The sequence below is a fragment of the Pyxicephalus adspersus genome, chromosome 11 (assembly GCF_032062135.1).
Source record: "Pyxicephalus adspersus chromosome 11, UCB_Pads_2.0, whole genome shotgun sequence".
Classification (NCBI taxonomy): Eukaryota; Metazoa; Chordata; class Amphibia; order Anura; family Pyxicephalidae; genus Pyxicephalus; species Pyxicephalus adspersus.
In genome coordinates, this window is record NC_092868.1 from 60577586 (window position 1) to 60599063 (window position 21478).

Here is a 21478-nt window from a genome sequence, read left to right on the forward strand (position 1 = left end):
TCTGTATTATAGGAGGGGGCGGAGACAGACCAGTCACCCTGCACAAAGATCCAGTAGCAGTGGTCTGTATTACAGGAAGTTCATGCATAAAAGAAGCGTTTTACACAGGATTACTGCACAGATCTGAGAGAAATACACATATCACTCTGAGATTCCAGTATAAGGAACATTGCACCATGGACAGGCAGATGGAGAGATATGTGTAATATTGTATCACTTGTGGTAATTGATTAGCTTCATACACAGGAAGTGACATTTCCCTCAATGGAACAATAATCTTTAACTCGAAGCCTCCCTGACCAGCTGCAATACATCCAACTCATCCATAAAAACGCCATCTTTGGACCTCCGCGGCTGGAGAGGATACACTCTCATCAGTGAAGCTGGGTGATCCAGCAAACCTGGAATGGATTTCTTTGCTATTTGTTATTTGCTAGCAAAATGTTTTCAATCCTGGACCAGATCTGTTACAGTTTTTTTTGGAACACTCGGGGTTACTGATAGAAGTGTATCCTGTCCAGCCTTGGAGAGCTTTAATAAATCGGCCCATTGCATCAAGATCTACATCAGTGGGTCATCACCCAAATCTGGGATTGGCAGAAATGGGCAGAAGCCAATCAGCATCTTTGGAGATCTTGTGATTACTTTACCTCTCCTAAGGGTGGGCAGGAGAAAAGCTGGGAGCGGAGATCTCATCAATGGGTTCTCCAGACTCCAGCTTACCTGAAAGCTCACTTTAGTCCAACTGATCCTCTAAAATGTACCTGGAAAATACTCCACTCATTTCAGCTCATTGTCTTTTCAGTAAAGCAAAGGGAAAGTCTGGCTCTGGAGCACCAAAAGTAAAAAACATTTTGTAAAGGAATCCTGTGATTGGCGAGTACAGCTTTAGCCACAGAAACACAACAACGGCCAGGGTGCCAAAGGAATTGTCCCGATTTCTGGGTTTTCTATCGTCAATGCATAGCCAGGCAGAGGTGTCAATGAGAATGACGACTGCAGAGACTTCTGTCCATCCTCCAGGTCCCCCCGGTGTCACCCCAATCATTCTATGGGAGGAAATCTCAGGCTTCTCCAGGGAAAGGCCAGCAGTTACAATCAGTGTGTGATAATGAACAATTGTGAGAGCTGTGAACACCATCATCATCCCCTCAGAAAGCCTGACCTGATCTACGTCCAGCTGTCATAGGAGCGGCGATGGGGTCAGGCACCACCCCCACAGATAGCCAAAAATCTTTCCTGACATTGGTCGGCAACAATCCACCCGATTAACCTTGCAGATTCTAAGGCTATGTAATCGCTTCAGGGCTGAAGCTGAGGTGCGTACAGCGTCGTCATTCCGTCCTGGCAGATCCACGAACGATCATAATACAAGTAAAGGGGAGCGAGCACAGTGGGGTGCCGCTCCGTGGTTCTGTCCCTCTCCATACAGCAGAACGGCGCAGTACAACGCATGAACAAATGTACAACATTTGTTCATGCGTCCTTCCACTTATTGAACGTGTATGCAGCCTTAAAACCAGACGATTATCAATTCATCTAAATGTGTAATAACCCAATCAATCCTCCCAGACCAATGCCGTCTCTCATTTGGATATGAAATTGAAAATCCTTGCCGATAGGTATATTCAATTACAGTAGGCATGCTGTGTAATAACAGCTGTAATGGCAGCGATACAGATCTGAGATTTAATACTGCAATTTATTCACAAAGTGTCCCCTGATAACATCAGATTTAGTTATAGTCACACTTCTATTTCCATTGGTGTCATTTCATTCATTTATTGTGAGAGATCATCTGAATTCCTCATTATCCTATCATAAACCAAGGCAGGATGACGTCTTTCTCTAGGATGGCTCAGCTGTCAGCAAAGAATTCCAAGCGAATGTACAAACGTTATATGTGTGTGTATTACAGTCCCCCAGTTACATACAAGATAGGGATTGTAGGTTTGTTCTTAAGTGGAATTTATATGTAAGTCAGAACAGGTAGATTGTTTTAATAAATGCAATTAGGACAGGTGTTTGTCTCAACATATTATTAGGCAGCATGGTGTGAGTTACTGTATAAAATCCTCAATGGGAGTTATTCACAAACACTAAAAAATAAAACTTTATGGAGCACACTGTGCTTTAATATCCAAAAAGAAACAATTGCTGAGTTTGCCTTGGTCATTAAAGAGTTACAAGATGCTGCAGAAGAGATCACCCACAACCTCTAAAGCCTCCGTCCTGCACACGAGCAAGCAGGGACTCCCCTGTTCATATCTAGGAATCATCTGGATGTCTTTAACTCTGGGACTACCTGTATTAATATTCAGTATTTATAGAGCGCCAACATATAATACAGCGCTGTACAATATATATAGTATGGGACTCTATATAGTATCTATATCTATCTGTATCTATACTATATATATTGTACAGCGCTGTATTATATGTTGGCGCTCTATAAATACTGAATATTAATACAGGTAGTCCCAGAGTACTATATACACAACGTTGGGAGTTTACACATATCTATATGAACAATGACCACAGCAGGGTGCAGATATCACCGGCCCTGTATAATGGCCCCGGGGTAACCCCCCCCCCCCCCCCCCCCCCCCCCCCCTCCCCCACATCTACAGAGGGAGGAAGTGTTGGGAAATGGATAAAGCAGCCTGATCTACACATAAGAATCGGGTTTAACATTGCTTAATATGCGATCATAATTAAATTCCTTTTCCATCTGGGAACTAAAAGCATTTTTTTATCTCATGTGAAGCACAAATTCTATGATTGGTATAAAGGATTCAGAAATATATTCCTAGTACAAAGCCGTACTTAATGTGGTGCTACAGGAAAAGGAAATTCAACAAATGCATTAACAGTAAAACTAATAATGGGGTAAAAGGGTGACAATGGAATAAAATTTGATTTTATAAAACCTTTCAGGCAGTTTGACAACTGATTATGGAGATCTAGCATCTCTATGCACCACAAGTACTTATGGGCTCCCAATACGTCAGCTGTCACAAACTCTCACAATGAGCCTGATTTCTTAAAGCTTTCCAAAGCCGGAGAAGCTAGACTATCATGGGAGAATCTGGGTGATACAGCGAACCTGTAATGAACTTCTATTAGTAGGCAAACAATTTCAGTCCTGGACCAGATCTATTCCAGGTTTGCTGAATCACCCAGGTTCTCCCAAGATAGTCGATCTTCTCCAGTTTTGGAGAACTTAAATAAAATCTTCCCCAACGTATTCTGCATCGCTGTTAGTTTAATAGCCCAGCCCTGCAGAGTGCGCTGTAGAGGGGAGCAGTAGAGGCTTCCATCTCTTCCCGAGATAGTACCCAAGCCGGGCGCCTCTTCTGTCTCTGCATCATCCCAGGCCAGAATACGCCCCATGTCTTGTCTAGATACCCCCAAAACATAGCTTGGAGTTTTTAGCTGCAGCAGACTGACCTGCTCTGCGATAATGTTAAAAATGTGTTAAATAGAAAAGTAAAGCAGAAGTCTATTAGCTCGCAGCAGTCGGATGAAACCCCAGGGGGTTTGGCTAACACAGTCTTCAGGAGATCTCTAGTAGTGGAGTCTCAATTGTGTCAATGACAGATGAACACAGCACTTTATTTCCTGTATAGTGGTAGTGCCGCTTTGGGCACGGCGCCAGGATCGGGTCTCAGCGGTTAATGACTGGCGGGTGGCCAGGCTCTGTCACTGTTTACAACCAGCGCAATTGTCTGGAAGATGTTAAACGAAAAATATTCATCATCACAAGTTTCAGTCTTATTCCAATCTGTGCTGTTCCTTCCCGTGCTCTGAATTGTGTGACTCGGATTTTGGATATCGCATTAGGAACAAGATGACGACTCAGCGGGGAAGCTAATATTGGCTGTGCCCAGCAATGGCCGCCTGGAGGGTTAGAAAGCCGGGTGTATGACACTCAACAAGCTGCTATGTACGAGGAGGAGATGGGGGGGATTCTGAGATCTCCAATAAAACTCATTCAGTGAGAGGTCCGAATATCCAATATATCTAAATATTCATTTACACTGATGTCTCTTCTCTGAGATAAGATATGAAACCTTAATTAATACGCAGTCTGTTGTATGTCCTGCCCTCTCCTCCTGACAATTTTTAGCTGTCAAAATGACAGCAGGACGTTGTGGTGTAAGTACAGAACTATAGAAGCTGCCAAAAACTAGGATCTGACAAGGTTTGAAAAGAGACAGAGATACAAAAATACAAAAAGCCTTTCATCTGTAAATATCACCAGAATATGAAGACATTTCTAGCTGCACCATTGTAGAATAAAATAAATATTTTTGTCCTAAAAAAACCCAAAACCATATGTGTCCTTTTTTTATCTATGTTATCTAAGTTGTTGCTGAACAAGCAGACCAATTGTGTAAATGTAGAGATTGCTCCGGTCATAGAGGGTGTGCAGGGGTGAGAGATGGAGGGCAGTAATCTCCCGGAACCTTTTAGCTGGGTGCACCACCTGGCAATTTTCAGTAACCACCCGGTTGTTGTTGGGTGGTTACTGAAGAGTTGGGCCACAATACAGGGGCTGCCACCCACCTACAGCTTCTTCACACTCTACTTAAATAAAATTCTGGGGAGAGTACTGGAGGGATAAATAAATATGAGTGGTTTACAAAAAATGCCCATCTCTTAGATTGTAAGCCAGGGGTGTCAAACACTTAATTTTGGCCCACTCTGTATTTGAGTTTGACACCCCTGTTGTAAGCTCTATGGGTCTGGGTCCACTCCTCATGTGTAATTGTTTGTATATGTCTGTCATTTGCATCCCCAATTTAATGTACCTCGCTGTGTAATATGTTGCCTCTATATATATATATAAACTGTAATAATAATGTATTGTACATAATCTGATGATAATAGGATGAAAGGCTGCATGTTTTTGGTGAATGTAAAGATTCATTTCCTTTTTTGATTGATTTGCTGCAGTGTAACAAGCCAGACCAGAACCTTGAGATTGTGCAGCAGGGCTTTACATGTCTTCCAATAAGCAGAGCCTGTCTATGTAATAACTGGTATAGTGGCCCCGTGTAGAGATAGAATTATACACTGTACTCAGAAATCAGAGTTACAATACATCAGAGCACACAGCAATGATTATCAACATCTAATATTAGACTGCAGAGCACTGAAATACTAACGAAGGAACTGTGCGATCCCCCGAATATCATTACTCCAGCCGCCCTGTAGCCCAGGACCTAAGAACAGAGACCATGGAGTGCACTCCGCTCCCAGCTCAGTACAGGAAACATGCGGGAACCCTGGGGTACTCACTTGGTGCTTTTCTTGTCATTCTGGGATTTGCCGTCCACTTCGTTCTCGCTCAGCTCATCGGTTGGGCTCTGAGGTTCTGATCGAGGAAATGCTGTTTTCAGTGTGTCAACAATGGCATTCACCACAATCTGCACAGAGGAAGAAAATAAAGCCATGAACAGAGAAAAACTGAGCTGTGTTTGTATCCAATTTTATGGTATAAAAGACATAAAAGAAACAATTCATGCAATATTAATATTCATCAATAGATTAAATTCAATCAGCGTAAGTACACAAATTTGACCTGGTATCAGCCTATTGCAGCCTCTGTACAGAAGAGCTCACACTGGCCGAGGAAGAAGCAGCACAAAAAGCAGATGTATAATGTGACAACCCAGAGCACGCTGATAGAAGGACAGAGAGGTGTTTGCTGCAGCCTCTCCGTCGCTGTACATTGAAAAGGTGAAGGAAGATTGAGGCCTGAAAGTAGTACTTAACTGCAACACTGAAAATCTAGGCCTCCTGCCCTGGAAATGTTTTAAATATTTGCTAAAAAAATTTAATAAATTGCTGTCTGAGGCTATGGAAGGACATTGATCCTCGGAGCAGAGTAACAAAGTAGTAGAAGTGGGGGTGTATGACTCTCGTTGGAGGAGGGTACCAGTCAGGATTCACAGGAAATGTTCCTTTAACAATGACCCCGATGTGCAATTCCAGCACACACCGAATGCAGACACAGCGCAGGAATAATGGCAGCACTTGTGTTATTTAAATGTGAGATGACAATAGAGGTGATGTATGAGCAGATAAAATCAGCAGAGAGCCGGGAGGATAGGAATACAGACAGCGGAGAGATGATACTCTGAAATATCGCAGATCTATCTCAGGTGTATTATCTCGCTGAATACAGCGCTCGTGTCTAATCAGAGGATACAGAGACGGCCGGTGACAGGCGCATAGCCGCTATCTGTACACAACATCACAGACACAAACATGGCTGCATAACTTTGTGTTCAGATGAATTGTCTGACACCGGGAAATGCAGAAGTCAGGCTGCTCCCCCCAAAAGAAATGTGCTACACAGGTAAGCCAGACTGGTATTGGTTGGAGCCATGGGGCAGCTTTAGGTCCATACAACCTTTCCCGATCTTGGCATTAGGGAAATAAATGAGCTCAGCAGAGGTAAATTTTTGCGACCAACTGCTACTAATTTCACCAAATGCCATTCCTCCTCCATGTCCTAAATAGATTTGTAAAACAATCTTTCATTTAGTGGCCCAAATCCATCCACTTGGTGCTGCCCTTACCCACCACAGTTATTACCACAGCCTAAGGCCAATTTGGGGGAAGCAAGTTTACCTAACTGCATGTTTTTTGGAATGTGGGAGGAAACCGGAGTACCTGGAGGAAACCCACACAAACACAGGGAGAACCTGCAAACTCCATGCAGATAGTGTCCTGCCCGAGATTCTAACCTGTGACCCAGGGCTGCAAAGACCGGAGTGCTAACCACTGAGCCATCAATGATATACCAACATCAGATATCAGGGGGGAGAACATTTCTACCTTAGTGCTGTTCACAGGTTAAGCAATAGTTTTCTCTCAGATAAATGTGTGTGGCAGAATTTCCAATGACTTTGAATTCCATACAATACAAGATATTATGAGGTGTTCTGGTACCTTATCAATCCGGGAGACCAAGAACGGCTTCTTGACAAAGGCAATCCTGGCGTCAGTGTTCAGAGCCAGGAATTCCTGCACCTCCTCGCTGCTGGCGATCTCTGGCACTGCGCACAATTGCTGCACAAAGACACATGGTTACAGGATTGTTACACATATCCAGCACAGTCCATAAAAAATGGACCCTATGATTCTAACATTACAGGGAATGACAAACGTCAGAATTATTGGGAATTGTATCCGACTGCCGGGACTCGGCTTGTTATTCGCAGTAAATGAGTTGGAGGCGGCGTGTTTTTGGCAATAGTTTGCTGTTTATTTGAATGTTTTCTGCAGTGAAACGCATTTGTTACATTTACAAATTTACAGTTTGTGGGTTGTGTTCACAACAGATGTTACATTTGGACACTTCATCGAACAAAAGGCTGTGGATGGTTAATGTTCTTCTTTTCAGAATAATAATGCCAAAGCTTTGATAAATCAGAGGATCCCACGGGATTCGTTCAGTGAATGTGATGCTTTTTCAAACAAGCCCCGAAATGAATAGCATTAAATAAAAATATCAGCTTCTATATTTCAGAGATTTTCAGTTTGTGGCATTTTAAAATAATTTGTTGTCCTTTTACCCCGGGGAATCTTTATGTTGGATTTATTGCACATTAGTTTCATTTGCATCAGTTCTTGTATAGTTAAGCACGCCGGCGCCTTATACACAGATTGATTTATTTATTTACTTGTCTAAATTTTGCCAAATGCTTTGGACCACCCCCCCCATACACACACACACGACCATAAGCCCCCCCACTCAGTGGCTGTCTGATGATAGAATAAGTAAGGTCCCAATTGGGATAGCCCCCCCATCACCACAATGCAGAAACATCTACCTAGGCTACCCATTTATTTTTCCATCTTGTTCCATAGTGAGACATCCATCTCTCCACCCTAAATTACTTTAGTACCACTAATAATTTACACACACCCCCCCTCACTTTAGACAGCACTGTCCATCCTCTCTGTACTGACTCTCATGTCTTTAAAGCAATGACAATTTTTAAACTTTGCCCTTTCTTTTTCATTGTCATTCAGTTCCTCCCTCTCCATTGTTAGGAAGTTCATGAATCTGCCCCTAAATGCTGCTTACAGCTCACATGCTGTCATTTGTAGAACTCTATGGTCTATAAAGTGCAGGGGGTGGCAGGACCAGTGAGTTAAGGACTGATAAGTGTTGGGTTAGTACCGAGTCTGTGAATGAAGGTTCTGTGTTCAGGGCCTGTTATGGGTTGGTGAATTCAGGGCCAGCGAGTGTAGTATAGGTGAGAAGAAAAGTGCCCGGCAGACACAGAAGCTGGAAGTTCCAATCCCTATTATGGCATTTCAGGGAAAACACGCAGAATGTGAAATACAGAGAAAACATTTACTGACCCGCAGAAAAGACTCCAGCTGACTCTTCCGCGCCTCCACCTTCTCGCTGTCCATGTTTCCAAAGGGCAAATCTGGAAGAAACTTCTTGGGCCCTTTAATGTCTGGAATTCAGAAGGATGGGGAGAGGACATTAGGATACAACAGGGGACAATGCAAATCAATTGTGTGCAACATGTAAAAATGAATCTTCTGGTTTGTGGCTGAAGCAAAGTTTTGCATAATATTGCAGTGAAATAGTAATTGTTCTCTCCTATCTGCTGTGCACCTAACAAGTGAGGAAACCGGAGAACTGTCACAGATCTCATGTCTATGGTCTGATCAATGAAACAATCCAATATCGATGTTATGTGTCTGCAGAACCCTGGCTGATGGCAGCTCTGCCCCTTTACCCCTTTCTATCCCCAGGGACTTCTTCACTGATCTGGGGATAGGATGAAGCGGGCAGAGCAGCCATTCTGCAGACGTTCCATGGTAGACATCAGGAAATAAAGGACCAGAAGCTCGGAATTGAAAGTCCTCACTGACACATTTACCTGGGAAATCATACAAACGTTGTGTAAAAAGGTTTCTCACGTTTAATAAACTTGCGCAGATCATTTCTCTCCTCGAGCCGGGTCTGTAAGTTCAGGAACTCCCGATACCTCCGGTTAACAGTGTGATACGCCATTGGCTGCAGGGTGCCCAGTGATTGGCTGTCCAGGGCCGTGTCATACTGCCAGGAAATATAAAAAATAAACAAGCTAACATTTATTCTACTAATGACTTCCTCAGTCATAACCTCATCACACGCACGGCTCCAAGACTTTTCTTGCCCCGACTCTCTGGAATGGTCTCCTCGTCCTATTCGGCTTGCTCCTACTTTCTGCTCATTTAAAACCCAACGCTTCCCCCTCACCTATCCGTCTTCTTCTGTCCCCTTAACCCTCACTACTTCCCACCATTCCATATCCCCCTCCTATTGTGTGATACTTCCCCCACCTCCTAGATTGTAAGCTCTTTGGGGCAGGGACCTCTCCTCCTCCTGTGTCATTGTCTGTAAGTACAGCGCTGCATAATATGTTGGCGCTATATAAATCCTGTTATTGAAGTTAATATTATTAATAATAATAAACATTTTAATAAAATGAAATTATTCTGTACATTGTGATGATTATATCTCTCCACAGAATTATGAATTGATGGTCTACATATAGATGTAAGAATGTCATTTCAAAGGACCATTGGGGGCCCATTATGTGCAGCACATTCATTACTCATTCACCACTATGTACAGGCACTGCTATCACATTCATTACTCTTTCACCACTCTGTACATGCACTGTGATGACATTCACACCAATACACCCAACACTGCTGTGCATTACAAACATCTCAGGCCTTATTTGTTGCGCTATGTTTGCATTCTAATAGTGAGTTACATACCAATCACACAAGAGAGCCACAAAGCCAAGCCCGACGTCCTGCAAGGTATCCCCCGTGATCTGGTCGTTCCTTTATTAACAATTATTAATAAATAAAACGTTTGTGTGTCACTATGTACGTTATATTTACACACAGATGAGGGAGTTCTGTATATTACAGGTCAAAGTGGAAGCAAACTTAGTAAATCCTCCTATTTGTTTCCACATATTAATGATAAATCAGTTTATATCTGCACCTTTTATTATAATAAAGTCCCGGTAATCCTGTCATAAAGATCCCTGATCAGGCACTTCCTGTTATAAATGACAACGCTCTGTCTCCCAACTGTGTTCCAGCATTGTCACCCTATCTGCAAATGAATTATATTATTAGAACAAACAATTTTCGTGGAACTCCAACTAATGGGATTTTAAGGCCAACCATAAACCAAAACAAAATAATATTCTCAGATGCATAAAATGTTCTTTATTAAATAACAAGAACATTGCAAAATAAAAACATTTGGCACAACCTAGAGTCTCCTATTGGGGGTTTCCTTGGGAGGGCAGGCCCAATTCTTTTCTACGCGTTTTGCAGATATAATACGCTTCCTAAGGACAATTATTATTATACAGTATTATTATTATACAGTATTTATATAGCGCCATCATATTACGCAGCGCTGTACAAAGTCCATAGTTGTGTCACTAACTGTCCCTCAAAGGAGCTCACAATCTAATGTCCCTACCATAGTCATATGTGATTAATGTAGTCTAAGGTCAATTGTTAGGGAGAAGCCAATTAACCTAACTGCATGTTTTTGGGATGTGGGAGGAAACCCACGCAGACACGGGGAGAACCTGCAAACTCCATGCAGATAGAGACCTGGCTGGGGATCGAACCTGGGACCTAGTGCTGCAAAGGCCGGAGTGCTAACCCCTGAGCCACCGAGATCTGGTGTTTGCAGACACGTAACGCCCTTCTCACTAATGATGTTATATGGTGGAGAAAATGACGATAAAAGTATTTCTCAGGGGTAGCAATCAATTGATATCGTTAATTTTCCAGGTATGTTGGTATCAAATCCCCAAGGAATCCCATCATGTAAACTGACTTCTCATGTTATATATCTTAGCCTCCACGCTATCTCCCCGACTACTACCGGCTGGAGGCAAAGATCAACTTTAAATCAAGTTGTGAATTGTACAGTGTACATTAAGAAGAGTATGAAGGAAGTACAACATATATATATATGAGAAGTCGATATACATGACTGGATTCTTGGGGAATTGATTGCTACCCCTCTTACTGTCGTTTTCCCCACCATATACATCCATGCTAGCAAATGTTTAAAATCCTGGATCAGATCCATTCCAGGTTTGCTGGATCACCCAGCTTCACTGAAGAAAGTGTATCCTCTCTCTCTGGAGAGCTTTAATAAATCAGGCCCAATGATGGAATACATCGCTGGACTAAAGGGGTCTTTATCTCTTTTGCTCTCCATTTCTCCTGGATCCTCAGGATGCATGTATTGCACGGAATGCATTGGATCTGCTGCTGATTGCCTCGGTACTTCACATTTCTCCTGTGGATTGATTATCCTGCGGCCTCATACGGGGACCCCACACACGGCTCACTTTGTATGATAATTATTGTACAGGCCGTTCGGGAGATTCCATCAGATCCGCTCAGGGCCGTCCGTGTCACTTCTACATTGTTCTTATTCTAATTATGTGCCTGACTGCCTTACATTTGTTCCCTTTGAAGATCCAATACCCTGCGGGTCTGTGCTGAACCCAATCCAGATGCCCGGCACCATTATTGGACCTTTGAAGTTCCTCTCTACAACAACTTCTCATTAACTTTACATTTCCGCATGATTAGGTCTCGTTTGTCTCGTTCTGCTTCCATTAATGACACAATCCTCTTCTTCTCTGGGTGGGAAGAGGTCAATGTGAAGTGTTGGAGGAAGGAATTCCAGGACGCTCCCTGGCATTAACCCTTCCTGGGCAATAAAGACTACTTTATTAAGAAAGTGACATTATAATCCGCCCCAAGAGAATAAAATGGGGTTGAATATGGAATTGGGTTTTCCTGCCTCGGACACTTCTGTGATAATATCCCTACTGCCTGTTCACAATAATGATTTTTACATGTACAGCTCAGTGAAATGATTCCCGGTATCCAGGCACCCCGGGGTGCTGCCAGGACTGGATGAACCCCACACACATCCATGGTGGTTACCTCCTCCGCCTGGCCAATCATCAATGGATGTGGAGCGGAGTGAGGACAGGTGAGGGTATTACCTGCGATCAGGCAGCAACGTTTATTTTATTGCAGAAAGGACCTGCGATTTATTTTTTATATTTAGATATTTTATTCTTCTGAATATAGTTGTAGATTTTTCCTCTCTATATAAAATAAATATGGGGCAGCTGTGACTAAGGAAGAGCTCCACGGGCACCATGAGAGATCTAATGAGAGCAGAGAAGAAGCTCTTCACACACAATTCTTCTTTTATAAAACTTGAATTCATTGATGTCTCCGTCACACTCCGTCACAGCAGCCCAGAACGGGGTCACCGGCCTAAAAAACTCTACAGCTCCATCTATATTACAGGAGACGTCTGGGGACCGGTCATAGCCCCGCCTACATTTTTCATCACCCAATGAAAGGTGGCGTTGGCTTAAGAACCCCTAATAACTCCGCCTACAATTCTGAGGTTACCAGAAATGGGACATGGAGAGCCCATCATCGCCTCACCTACATTCCTGCCGGACATTTTCTGCTGCCTGGAAATTACAGGGGGGCACCGAGTGTGACTTTCCATGGCTTCTGGGGGTCTCTACGCATTGTCATTGCTTTAGTATATTGGTGTAAAAGCTGAACTACAGGAAATGTAACTTGTTCTGTTTAACTGCTAATCATTTAAAAACAAATTTCAAAAATGTTTTCACAAAATGAGAAAACTTCTAAAACATTTTACTGAGTTTATCTAAACTTTACCATCTGACCCCCTGTGTAAGTCTCAGCTTTTCTGACCCCCCCCCCCCCCCCAGTGGTTTCCATTAATCACCCCCCCACCCCCATCTTGCAGGCTTTCCTCACCTTGATGGTGTACAGGGTGTAGGGATGTGATCCAGTCCCGCTGTGTTCTCGTGCAGTGATGGTCCCGGTGATGCGGAGGTTCTGGATAAGGACGGGTCCATCGGGGCTGCTGAGGGGTACAAAGTGGAAGGGATGGATGGGGACGGTGGGTGAGGAAGTGATGAGGGGGGAGGCGTCCACAGGACTGCAGCCATCTTTGTCATTGGGTGGAGTTTTGTTGAACTCTGATGGGAGTGCAGAGGACTCAACGAGGATCTCGGGGTGAGGTGGGGTAACTGAGGAAAGGGCCGGGCAGTTTTCCTCGGAAAGACCACCAATGACCTCATCATGAGGCGGAGCACCGGGGCTCTCAGCCGGGGTCAGTGAATCCAAGCCGCAGTCAGACAGAAGGTCCTCGGTGGAGTTCATTAGAGGGCGCTCCAGTTCCCTCCCTAGATCAGACATGGGGGACTCGGGCTCGGACTCCTCACACAGGAAGAACGGGCTGCTGGGTTTGGGCGGCTGCAAGTACTGAACGGGGAAAACATCGGCCTTCTCTCTGCAGGACTCGTGCACCCTGTCCAGCGCTTCCTCCAGCTCTGCCTCCACACCATTAACTACCTCGAAGCCGGAGGCGTGAGATGACAGCGGAGTTGGCAGGATGAGCTGAGGAGCGGGATCCGGGCTCGGGCCCAGTGGGAGGGACTTTGGGATGGTGGGTGGAGTTTGATTCTCATATTTCTCCTCCTCCATTTTTAGCGGTGCTTTGGAGAACACATTGGTCAGGACGATGTTGATCCAATCGGGGTCAGACATCTTCCCGACGAGCGGCAGAACCACATTGCAGGCTATCAGCTCCACCACTAGGTGTCTCCCCGTGCGGGTTTCTAGGTGGGGTTTGGCCACCAATTCCGAGAGTAAGAGCTGCACCAACCAGCGGGCGTGGTTCACTTCTTGGCCAGGGCCGGACAATGCCGGGTGGACCGGGCTGAGCTCCTGGTAGGCGTCCCATAGCAGCATCTCCCTCTCTGATTGGTCGCCGACTCCCTCTACCCGAGCCTTGGCCCACTTGTAGCACTGCAGGTGACACCCGGCCAGGACCAGCAACTTCCTGGTGAGCTCCTCGCGGTCAGCGGAACGTAGTCGCCTCTTCAGTTCCATCCCCAGATCCCACATGACTCCTCTGACCTCGTCCTCAAAGGCCGTCTCCGGGCTCAGCCGCCGATACCACGAGGACACAAAGTCCTGGACAATCTTCTGGATGGTCAATCGGATCTCCTTGTCCAGCTGGTCCTCAGCATCAGAAGATCGAGGGCCCCGCTCCAAGGTAACAAACCGCTCCAGGTGGATGGGGGTGGAGCATCCCAGGATGAACTGAGGGCCCAGCCACGCCCCTGCTGCCGCCATGATGGCTGAGAAGAGGAGGAGGAGCCAAACATTGACCAATAGGTGGACGATAATCAGCCAGGCAAGGAGAGCGCCCACAGCCAGGAACTTCCACCTCTTCTGGGGGTCCTTTGGGGGGATCACCGCCCCATACACAACACCCGCCATGCTGTAATGAGGACAAACATGAAGAGCCAATCAGAACGCAGAGCAGTGGAGGGAGGGTTATGGGGGGGGGGTGAAATACCGGAGGGGGGGATCTATAGGGGGCTTCAGGGCAATTCATTGGTAAACATTGGTCACTATGGCAACCCCAGCAATCAGTGCCATTCCAGCCACAGGTGGAGTCTGGCGTCAAACCTGCTGAGGAAGCAAATGTCCCGGTGACACCATTGTACCCAAACAGGAAGTGAGCCCCAACCAAGAGGATGTCCAGTTATGGGGACACACAGGGGGAGGGGAGCTCCTAACCTTTCCCTTACCTGTCACTGCTGACGTCACATCCCCCTGACATCACACCTGTAGCCGGCCGTCTCGCTCCTCATGCCGCAGCCTCACCGGCAGTGAAGGGATTCAGCTGTCACTCTGTAGCTCCGCCCTCTGCCCGTCTCCTCCCAACACTGCGGTCACGTGAACACCGACTACTCTGATTGGCTCACAGGTCTGTGTAGCGCCGCCGAGCAGTGAGAGAGCTGGGTAAGGTATTGAGCGTTGATTCTCCATTCCCACAGTGACCCCTGGCGGCCGGAGGTATACACTTTATCCTTGTGATAGGTGCATCACACCTATCACCAAGCTCGGTGCACCAGTCACCTGACTGATGAGGACTTATCACTTGATTTAGAGGACCTGTCACCTGACTGATGGAGACCAATCACCTGAATGATGAGGACCTGTCACCTGACTAATGAGGACCAATAACCTGACTGAAGAGGACCTGTCACCTGACTAATGAGGACCAATCACCTGACTGAAGACCACCCGTCACCTCACTGAAGAGGCCCTGTCACCTGACTATTGAGGACCAATCACCTGACTAAAGAGGATCTGTCACCTGACTAATGAGGACCAATCACCTGACTGATATACAGGTATGTACAGTTCTCCGGTCTGCAGGTTTGCTTTACTTTTATAACCTTGCAGTAAATAGTTTATGTCTGTGGATTCCTCATACATGTTCCTGGGTGTTCCTACCAGTGCGAAAGTTATCAGTCAGTGCCAGGGATGAGGTTCAGGTTCACTCTGAAGGTCCAACCAGGAGACTCTCCCCCAACAGAAAGGAAGGTGCAAAGGGGCCACAGTGTTGGGGGCCTATTCAGTTTATATTTTGTGTCATCGACCGGTCTAATTGTGAGCTCTTTGGGCGAGCAGCCCCTTTGCTGCCTCCTGTGGTGATTGAAGGTCCCCTCACCCATAGTGAACTCTCTGCACCCCTTTATTTTGGTTTTTATTTTAGGGGGACAACTTGGGGAATTTGGTACAACGACCACAAAAGAATCTTTACCAGAAATTTGGTTCGGCGTCACCTGGACCCCTCCCCCACCTCCAGTTCTGTGTTAAAGGAAGTTCCTGTGTGCTGGGATTGGTCAGTGTAGGATGGCCCCGCCCACTGCGCCTCATTCACAATCCGTATCCGTGTCCTCGGGGCCCTGCTATATAAACCCCCCCCCCCCCCCCCTGGCCAATGTTAAACCCCGCAATCTCATCATTTGCAAATCCTGTCTGCACTCCTTGTGTCCGGCACGTTATATTCCGTCATCCCTGATTGTCCCACTGCTGGCCAATATTGTGCTGCCGTATCCCCAGGTGATGGATAATCCCACCAACCAGCAATGGGTGACACAAAGTTCTGATCAGGACCTGGGGGGTACCGCTGTCTGCTCATCCCATTTACACAGGTCAGCCATTACATAGTAGGTTAGGTTTAAAAAAGACATAAGTCCATCAAGTTCAACCTCCGGGGAAATAAACATTCCGGATATATAAAACCCTATAAGACATAGTTGGTCCGGAGGAAGGCAAAAAAAAAACCCCGGGTACAATTTGCTTCAACAGGGGAAAAGATTCCTTCCTGATTCCATGAGACAATATATATTTTTCAGTTTGCTTTTGTAGAACAGACTTGAAACATTCCCATTTATGTTCTGTGTTCTTTGAGGACAATATTGTCTCCCAGTCCAAGTCACGGAGAGCCGTCCTTAATAATGGAAAATTTGCTCTCTTATAATGAAATGTTTTTATCTTTCCTGTTTTTGCTTCCTGATTACAGCTTACATTAAATGAAATCATATTGTGGTCACTGCTACCCAGATTCTCCTTTATTTGCACATTTGTTATAAGCTCTGCATTGTTAGAAAGAACTAGGTCCAGCAGAGTATCATTTCTAGTTGGGGCTCCATTGTTCTTAGAGGTGAAAGTCCACATGTGCAGGGAATGCATAGAGTGAAAATGTTTGTGTCACCATCATGAAAAAGCTGATGCGTGTGGCGTGTTCTCTGATGCCATGCGTGTGGGGGGGGCGGGGGTGTAATTCATGGAGCTCAGAGGATTTTGGTGAAGACATTTCTGTGATCAGATCCCAGCCCCCCCTCGCCATGCGGTGCTGCCCACAGAGGATCTCCGGCACTTTATTAAATGAAGCCTCTACTTAGTGCCCTGCGCAGTAACTTCTCTGCCCTGCCTGTCACTCCGCCACCTTCTGTCTCCTCTTTTGTTGAGAAGTTGCCAACGACTCGGGCTGAACGCTGGGACTTTGTGTGAGTCCAGGAGGTGAAAGGAGACATGAGGAATCTGCGCCACCTATTACTGCCCCACCTATTACTGCTCCACATGGACTCTTGTTTCAGTGACAGCTGAGAGATTTTCACTTCCTGTTGTGTGTACAGGACAGGAAGTGTGGGGAAATTTCTTCATCTCCAGCATTAAAAGGAGAAGCGCCAGGGTCAGTATTCTCCCCAGAATTGGGTGAGAAGAAGCTGTAGGTGACCCGTCTTTCAGTAACCTCCCACAAATAGCCAGATTGTTACTGAAGAGTGGCAGGTGGTGGGGCCGGGGAGAACCCTGCGGAGAGATCAGGGTATTTCTGACACTCTGCTCTGCCCTCCCATCTTCTTCTTGTCAGCACATGAATTGATTGGCTCCTTGTGCTGCTTCTTCCTCTCCCAGCCTGAGCTTTGCTTTACAGGGACTACAAAAGGCTGACACCATTTATCTATTTCTTGTATTGATGATGCCCGGATTTGCCTCCTTTATATCTGCAGAGAGTTCAGCTTTCACCCTTTTGTTATATTTTGCGACCCTCCGGTTGTCTTCTGGACATCACCGCGCAATGCCGTTTTCTGATTGGACAGCGGCTGCCCCCCTCATAATACATAATCATCTCTGACCGATCTCGGGGAATTTTTGGTGTTTTTCTCTCTCTGTATCAATCAGGAAAATGCGTTCTGACTGCTCGGCACCGAGATTTGTCATTGTCCGGCTCGCAGGAATAATGGTGTGAGAAGTGTTAAATAAGCGCATTACAAACAGAGCGCCGCAGGATTCAGGCAAATGTCAGGGTGTGCGCGCTGGCATATCAATGAGCGTTTAGCGGCGCAGTCTCATGCGGATGAATATTGATCATCTGATATTTCTCACAAATCAGGAAAAGATTGCACATTAAAGCTGCGCCGCCGCCGCCGGCTCATCCAGTGATAAAAAGAGGAAACGGGGAGATCGCTGAGGGTCGCATTAATTCCGCGAGATGTAGAAACGTTAAATATTTTATGACGACAGCAGCGCCCTGTAAATGAGCGACGAACGCCGATCATCAGCTGAGGAGCTTTGAATTACCCGACAGCTGTGCGCACATCATTGGCGGGAACAATGGACCCGGCGGAGGCAGACGTACGTTTATTGTCACAGATCCCGCTGCAATTATACAGCGACAGCCGTGACGTGCTGATCCGTGCCGCTCCATGGTGCCGGGCAGGTAATGAAGTGCTAAGATGCAGGAAGAACAACTCATTAAACCGCCACCAAGAGCCAAACAAATGCCAGAAAAAGAGATTCACCGACCGGGGAGCCCGGCCTTAAAGGGGAACCCCCACCTGTCTGTGCACAGGTTAAATACAATGGAACGTGGCGGGTGTATTCGGGGATATAAAGAAAAGGTGTGTTGTTCATGTTTGTGGCCTCTAGATGGAGCTGTGACTTTACGGATTGTTTAGGGGGGCGATTTATAAATAATATTTCTTCCCCATTCCTAAAACTTTCCTATGGAAACCTGCGGCAAGAAAAATGCCGAAGCAAAGCGAATGGAAACACGACGGCATCACACCAATCATGTGCAAGGAAAATAAAGCAGCCGTTAGTTATCCCGGTTTAGGGTGGAGAATCAGCAAATTATTGGAGAAGTTGGGTGAAGCAGCTTCAAAAATAAACCAAACTCATCCGATCAATACTCCTAGATTGTAAGCTCTGCGGGTCAGTGTCTTCCTCCTCCTCCTGTGTCTCTGTCTGTATTCATCAGTAATCTGCTAACCCTATTTAATGTACAGCGCTGCGTAATATGTTGGTGCCATATAAATATTGTTTATTATTAATCAATAATCCGCCCTGACCTTTCTATATCGGCCTCTGATGAAGCCAATGACAGCAAACTACAATTCTCTGAACAGTGTGGCCCCTGGGGGACAAATCTCAGCTTTTATCTCTCCACTGCTGCTCTGACCATGTGACCTCCTACTGCCCCACCTGACAGCAGAGGCGTCAGGGCCACACCCCCTGCATAGTCTGCATGGCCACGCCTACATTCCAATATTAAACCTGTGAGTCATCAGTTTGCTGCAGGCAGGGGAAGCATTTCCCCAGTCCCCCAGTGATCAGTCTGCTGCAGGCAGAGGAAGCATTTCCCCAGTCCCCCAGTGATCAGTCTGCTGCAGGCAGAGGAAGCATTTCCCCAGTCCCCCAGTGATCAGTCTGCTGCAGGCAGAGGAAGCATTTCCCCAGTCCCCCAGTGATCAGTCTGCTGCAGGCAGAGGAAGCATTTCCCCAGTCTCCCCAGTGATCAGTCTGCTGCAGGCAGAGGAAGCATTTCCCCAGTCTCCCCAGTGATCAGACTGCAACATTGTAACTTTGTAGCAAGGTGTCAGACATTTGTGATCACAGACCCCGGATTTACATGATTGTGTCCCCTCAGACACCCCAGTCTAGGAACTGGACCTTGGTGGTGACCCCAGTGGATGCCTGAACAAAGATGGCTCCTGTCTTTTGGGGAAGTAAAGCGGGGTCATGTGATCTCTGATAGGTGATGATACCCGGAGGTGTGGCCCATTCCCCATCACGCTGCACTTTCAGTGATTTGGTATTTTTTATATTTTCTGATTTCCTTTTATTTGATTTTTGTGCTGCAGATTTCTATTCATATTGTAATTTAGCGCTACGCCCGGCACGCAGCCCTTCGCACACAATGCGCTCTCCGCTCTCCTGGAGGGTCTTCATTGTTCAATAAGCCGCTGTATAGAAGGACATGGAGGCGGAGTCAGTGGCTTTCATGCCATGGCAGACTTCTTTTTTATTGTACGATGACATCTTGTATATGTTTGTGCTGGAAATAACCTCGCCAGCGCTTTGCCTCCCCTCGCTGCATTCTTTCCGCACATCGCGTTCTGTTCAGCTGCGTTGTGGGCGCTTTTCAAGTCAAAACGATACAGAAAAGCCGTTCAGAGTCTCCAAGAGAAGGAAAAATAAAGAATTTGTACAACAGAAATCTCCTCAGATGTTTTATTACAATAAATGGGGGCCGGGTACTGAATGGGGGTACACCGGAGGGGGCAACCCCTAAAGATCCCGGAACATTAAGTCCAGATTTATTATAAATATATACCCCCCCCAGCCAATCAGTGGAGGTGGGGAGTGGCTTGGAAGCAGGGCGTGTGATCACACAAGGGTGGCAACGCTGAGCCCCCTGGAGGATTTTACAAGGCAATGTAGCCACCCCACAGGAAGTCAGATGAAAAGGAAAAATGGGACAGCAAATAAAGGAGATTTTATAATATTCTGCTTTATTGTTATTTATAGAGCTTCTCCAGCGTGGGGACTTCTCTCAGCATTGGATCACTGTGCTGCACAATGTCCTGTTGGGGGCGCTGTAGAGATGACACAGAGGTGGGGTAGGTGTGATGGACAGGAGGGATGCGCTCAGTTGGGGGTCATCTGTGTCGTCCTCTCTGACCGGTGGCTACATGGAGGAGATCATGAAGAAGACGACTGCAAGGGGTGCAGTAAAGGAGACTCTGGCTGTGCCTGCAGAATAGAAGCAATGGGGGGCTTATTACAGTTCAGTGATAAATGCTGACATCTGATTGGTCGATATAATTTCTGCAGATTATTGCTCTTAATGCCCCGTTATAGTGCACAGAGCATCAGCCTAAAACAGACCCAGGGCAGGTAAGTAGCTATCTAACACTGGAGCAGCCCACCTGTCCTCCTGTATAAGCCTATGTCCCCCCTGCAGAGCTGCAGAAAAGCCCAAACTACCAGGCAGAGGTCCCCTTTACACCTTGGGGGCTCCTACCGAGAAGAGGAGCGCTTTATACCTGGAAGTCATGATTAAGGAGCCCCTGAACCCCGAAACATGCTGAACTACTTCTGTGAGGGTATTACCTTTACCAACATGGTGACCCATTGTACTTCTACAGCACCCCCTGACTCTAAGGCGCCCTCTAAAGGCCTCCCCGGGACCACTGTGCCCTACACTGAGCATGGCCCACATTCACTAATCTTTCACTTAGCATTTCACTCACTGACACCACCTGGCCCTGTGAAAGGGAAGGAGGGGACTGGACAGTGATAGCGGACGCATCTAGAGAGTACAATGCGACAGCATGTGACAGCGCCACGAGATGAATTATATTCTGCCGCAGCAGAGGGATCTCGTGGCTCCGTACAGACACAGAGGGATCGGGAGCTGATATAAGATTTATAATTATTGGAAATATTACCGGAAGTGTTGGGGAGCCCCAGCAGGCTGCCAGAGATGGCGTCCAGCTGCAATAATGACAGCGACCTCCTCTGTTGTTCTGACAGCGCCAGCGAATTCTCTGGTCCCAAACTCATCAGCTGAGGGACAGAAAAAGCCTGAAGAGAAAATACAGAGATCAGCGTGTCGCCCTCTATGGGGGTCAGCGTGTCGCCCTCTATGGGGGTCAGCGTGTCGCCCTCTATGGGGGTCAGCGTG

At 46.3% G+C, this 21478-nt stretch overlaps 2 protein-coding genes across 2 annotated transcripts in view; both read right to left on the minus strand.

The window, feature by feature from the left end:
- The window catches only part of SNX19 (sorting nexin 19), a 22761-nt gene extending 7867 nt beyond the window's left edge, over positions 1–14894 (minus strand). The window contains exons 1-6 of the mRNA XM_072425656.1: positions 14742–14894; positions 12895–14428; positions 8959–9097; positions 8386–8486; positions 6964–7083; positions 5305–5432 (exon numbers count right to left, since the gene is read on the minus strand). Of these exons, the coding sequence (XP_072281757.1) occupies positions 5305–5432; positions 6964–7083; positions 8386–8486; positions 8959–9097; positions 12895–14428; positions 14742–14773 (2054 nt within the window). The 5' untranslated portion in view covers positions 14774–14894. The remainder of the gene's footprint in view (positions 1–5304; positions 5433–6963; positions 7084–8385; positions 8487–8958; positions 9098–12894; positions 14429–14741) is intronic.
- Positions 14895–20050: 5156 nt separating this feature from the next.
- Positions 20051–21478, minus strand: part of LOC140341476 (otoancorin-like) — a 30850-nt gene continuing 29422 nt past the window's right edge. The window contains exons 19-20 of the mRNA XM_072427277.1: positions 21243–21378; positions 20051–20544 (exon numbers count right to left, since the gene is read on the minus strand). Coding sequence (XP_072283378.1) covers positions 20480–20544; positions 21243–21378 — 201 coding nt within the window. The 3' untranslated portion in view covers positions 20051–20479. The remainder of the gene's footprint in view (positions 20545–21242; positions 21379–21478) is intronic.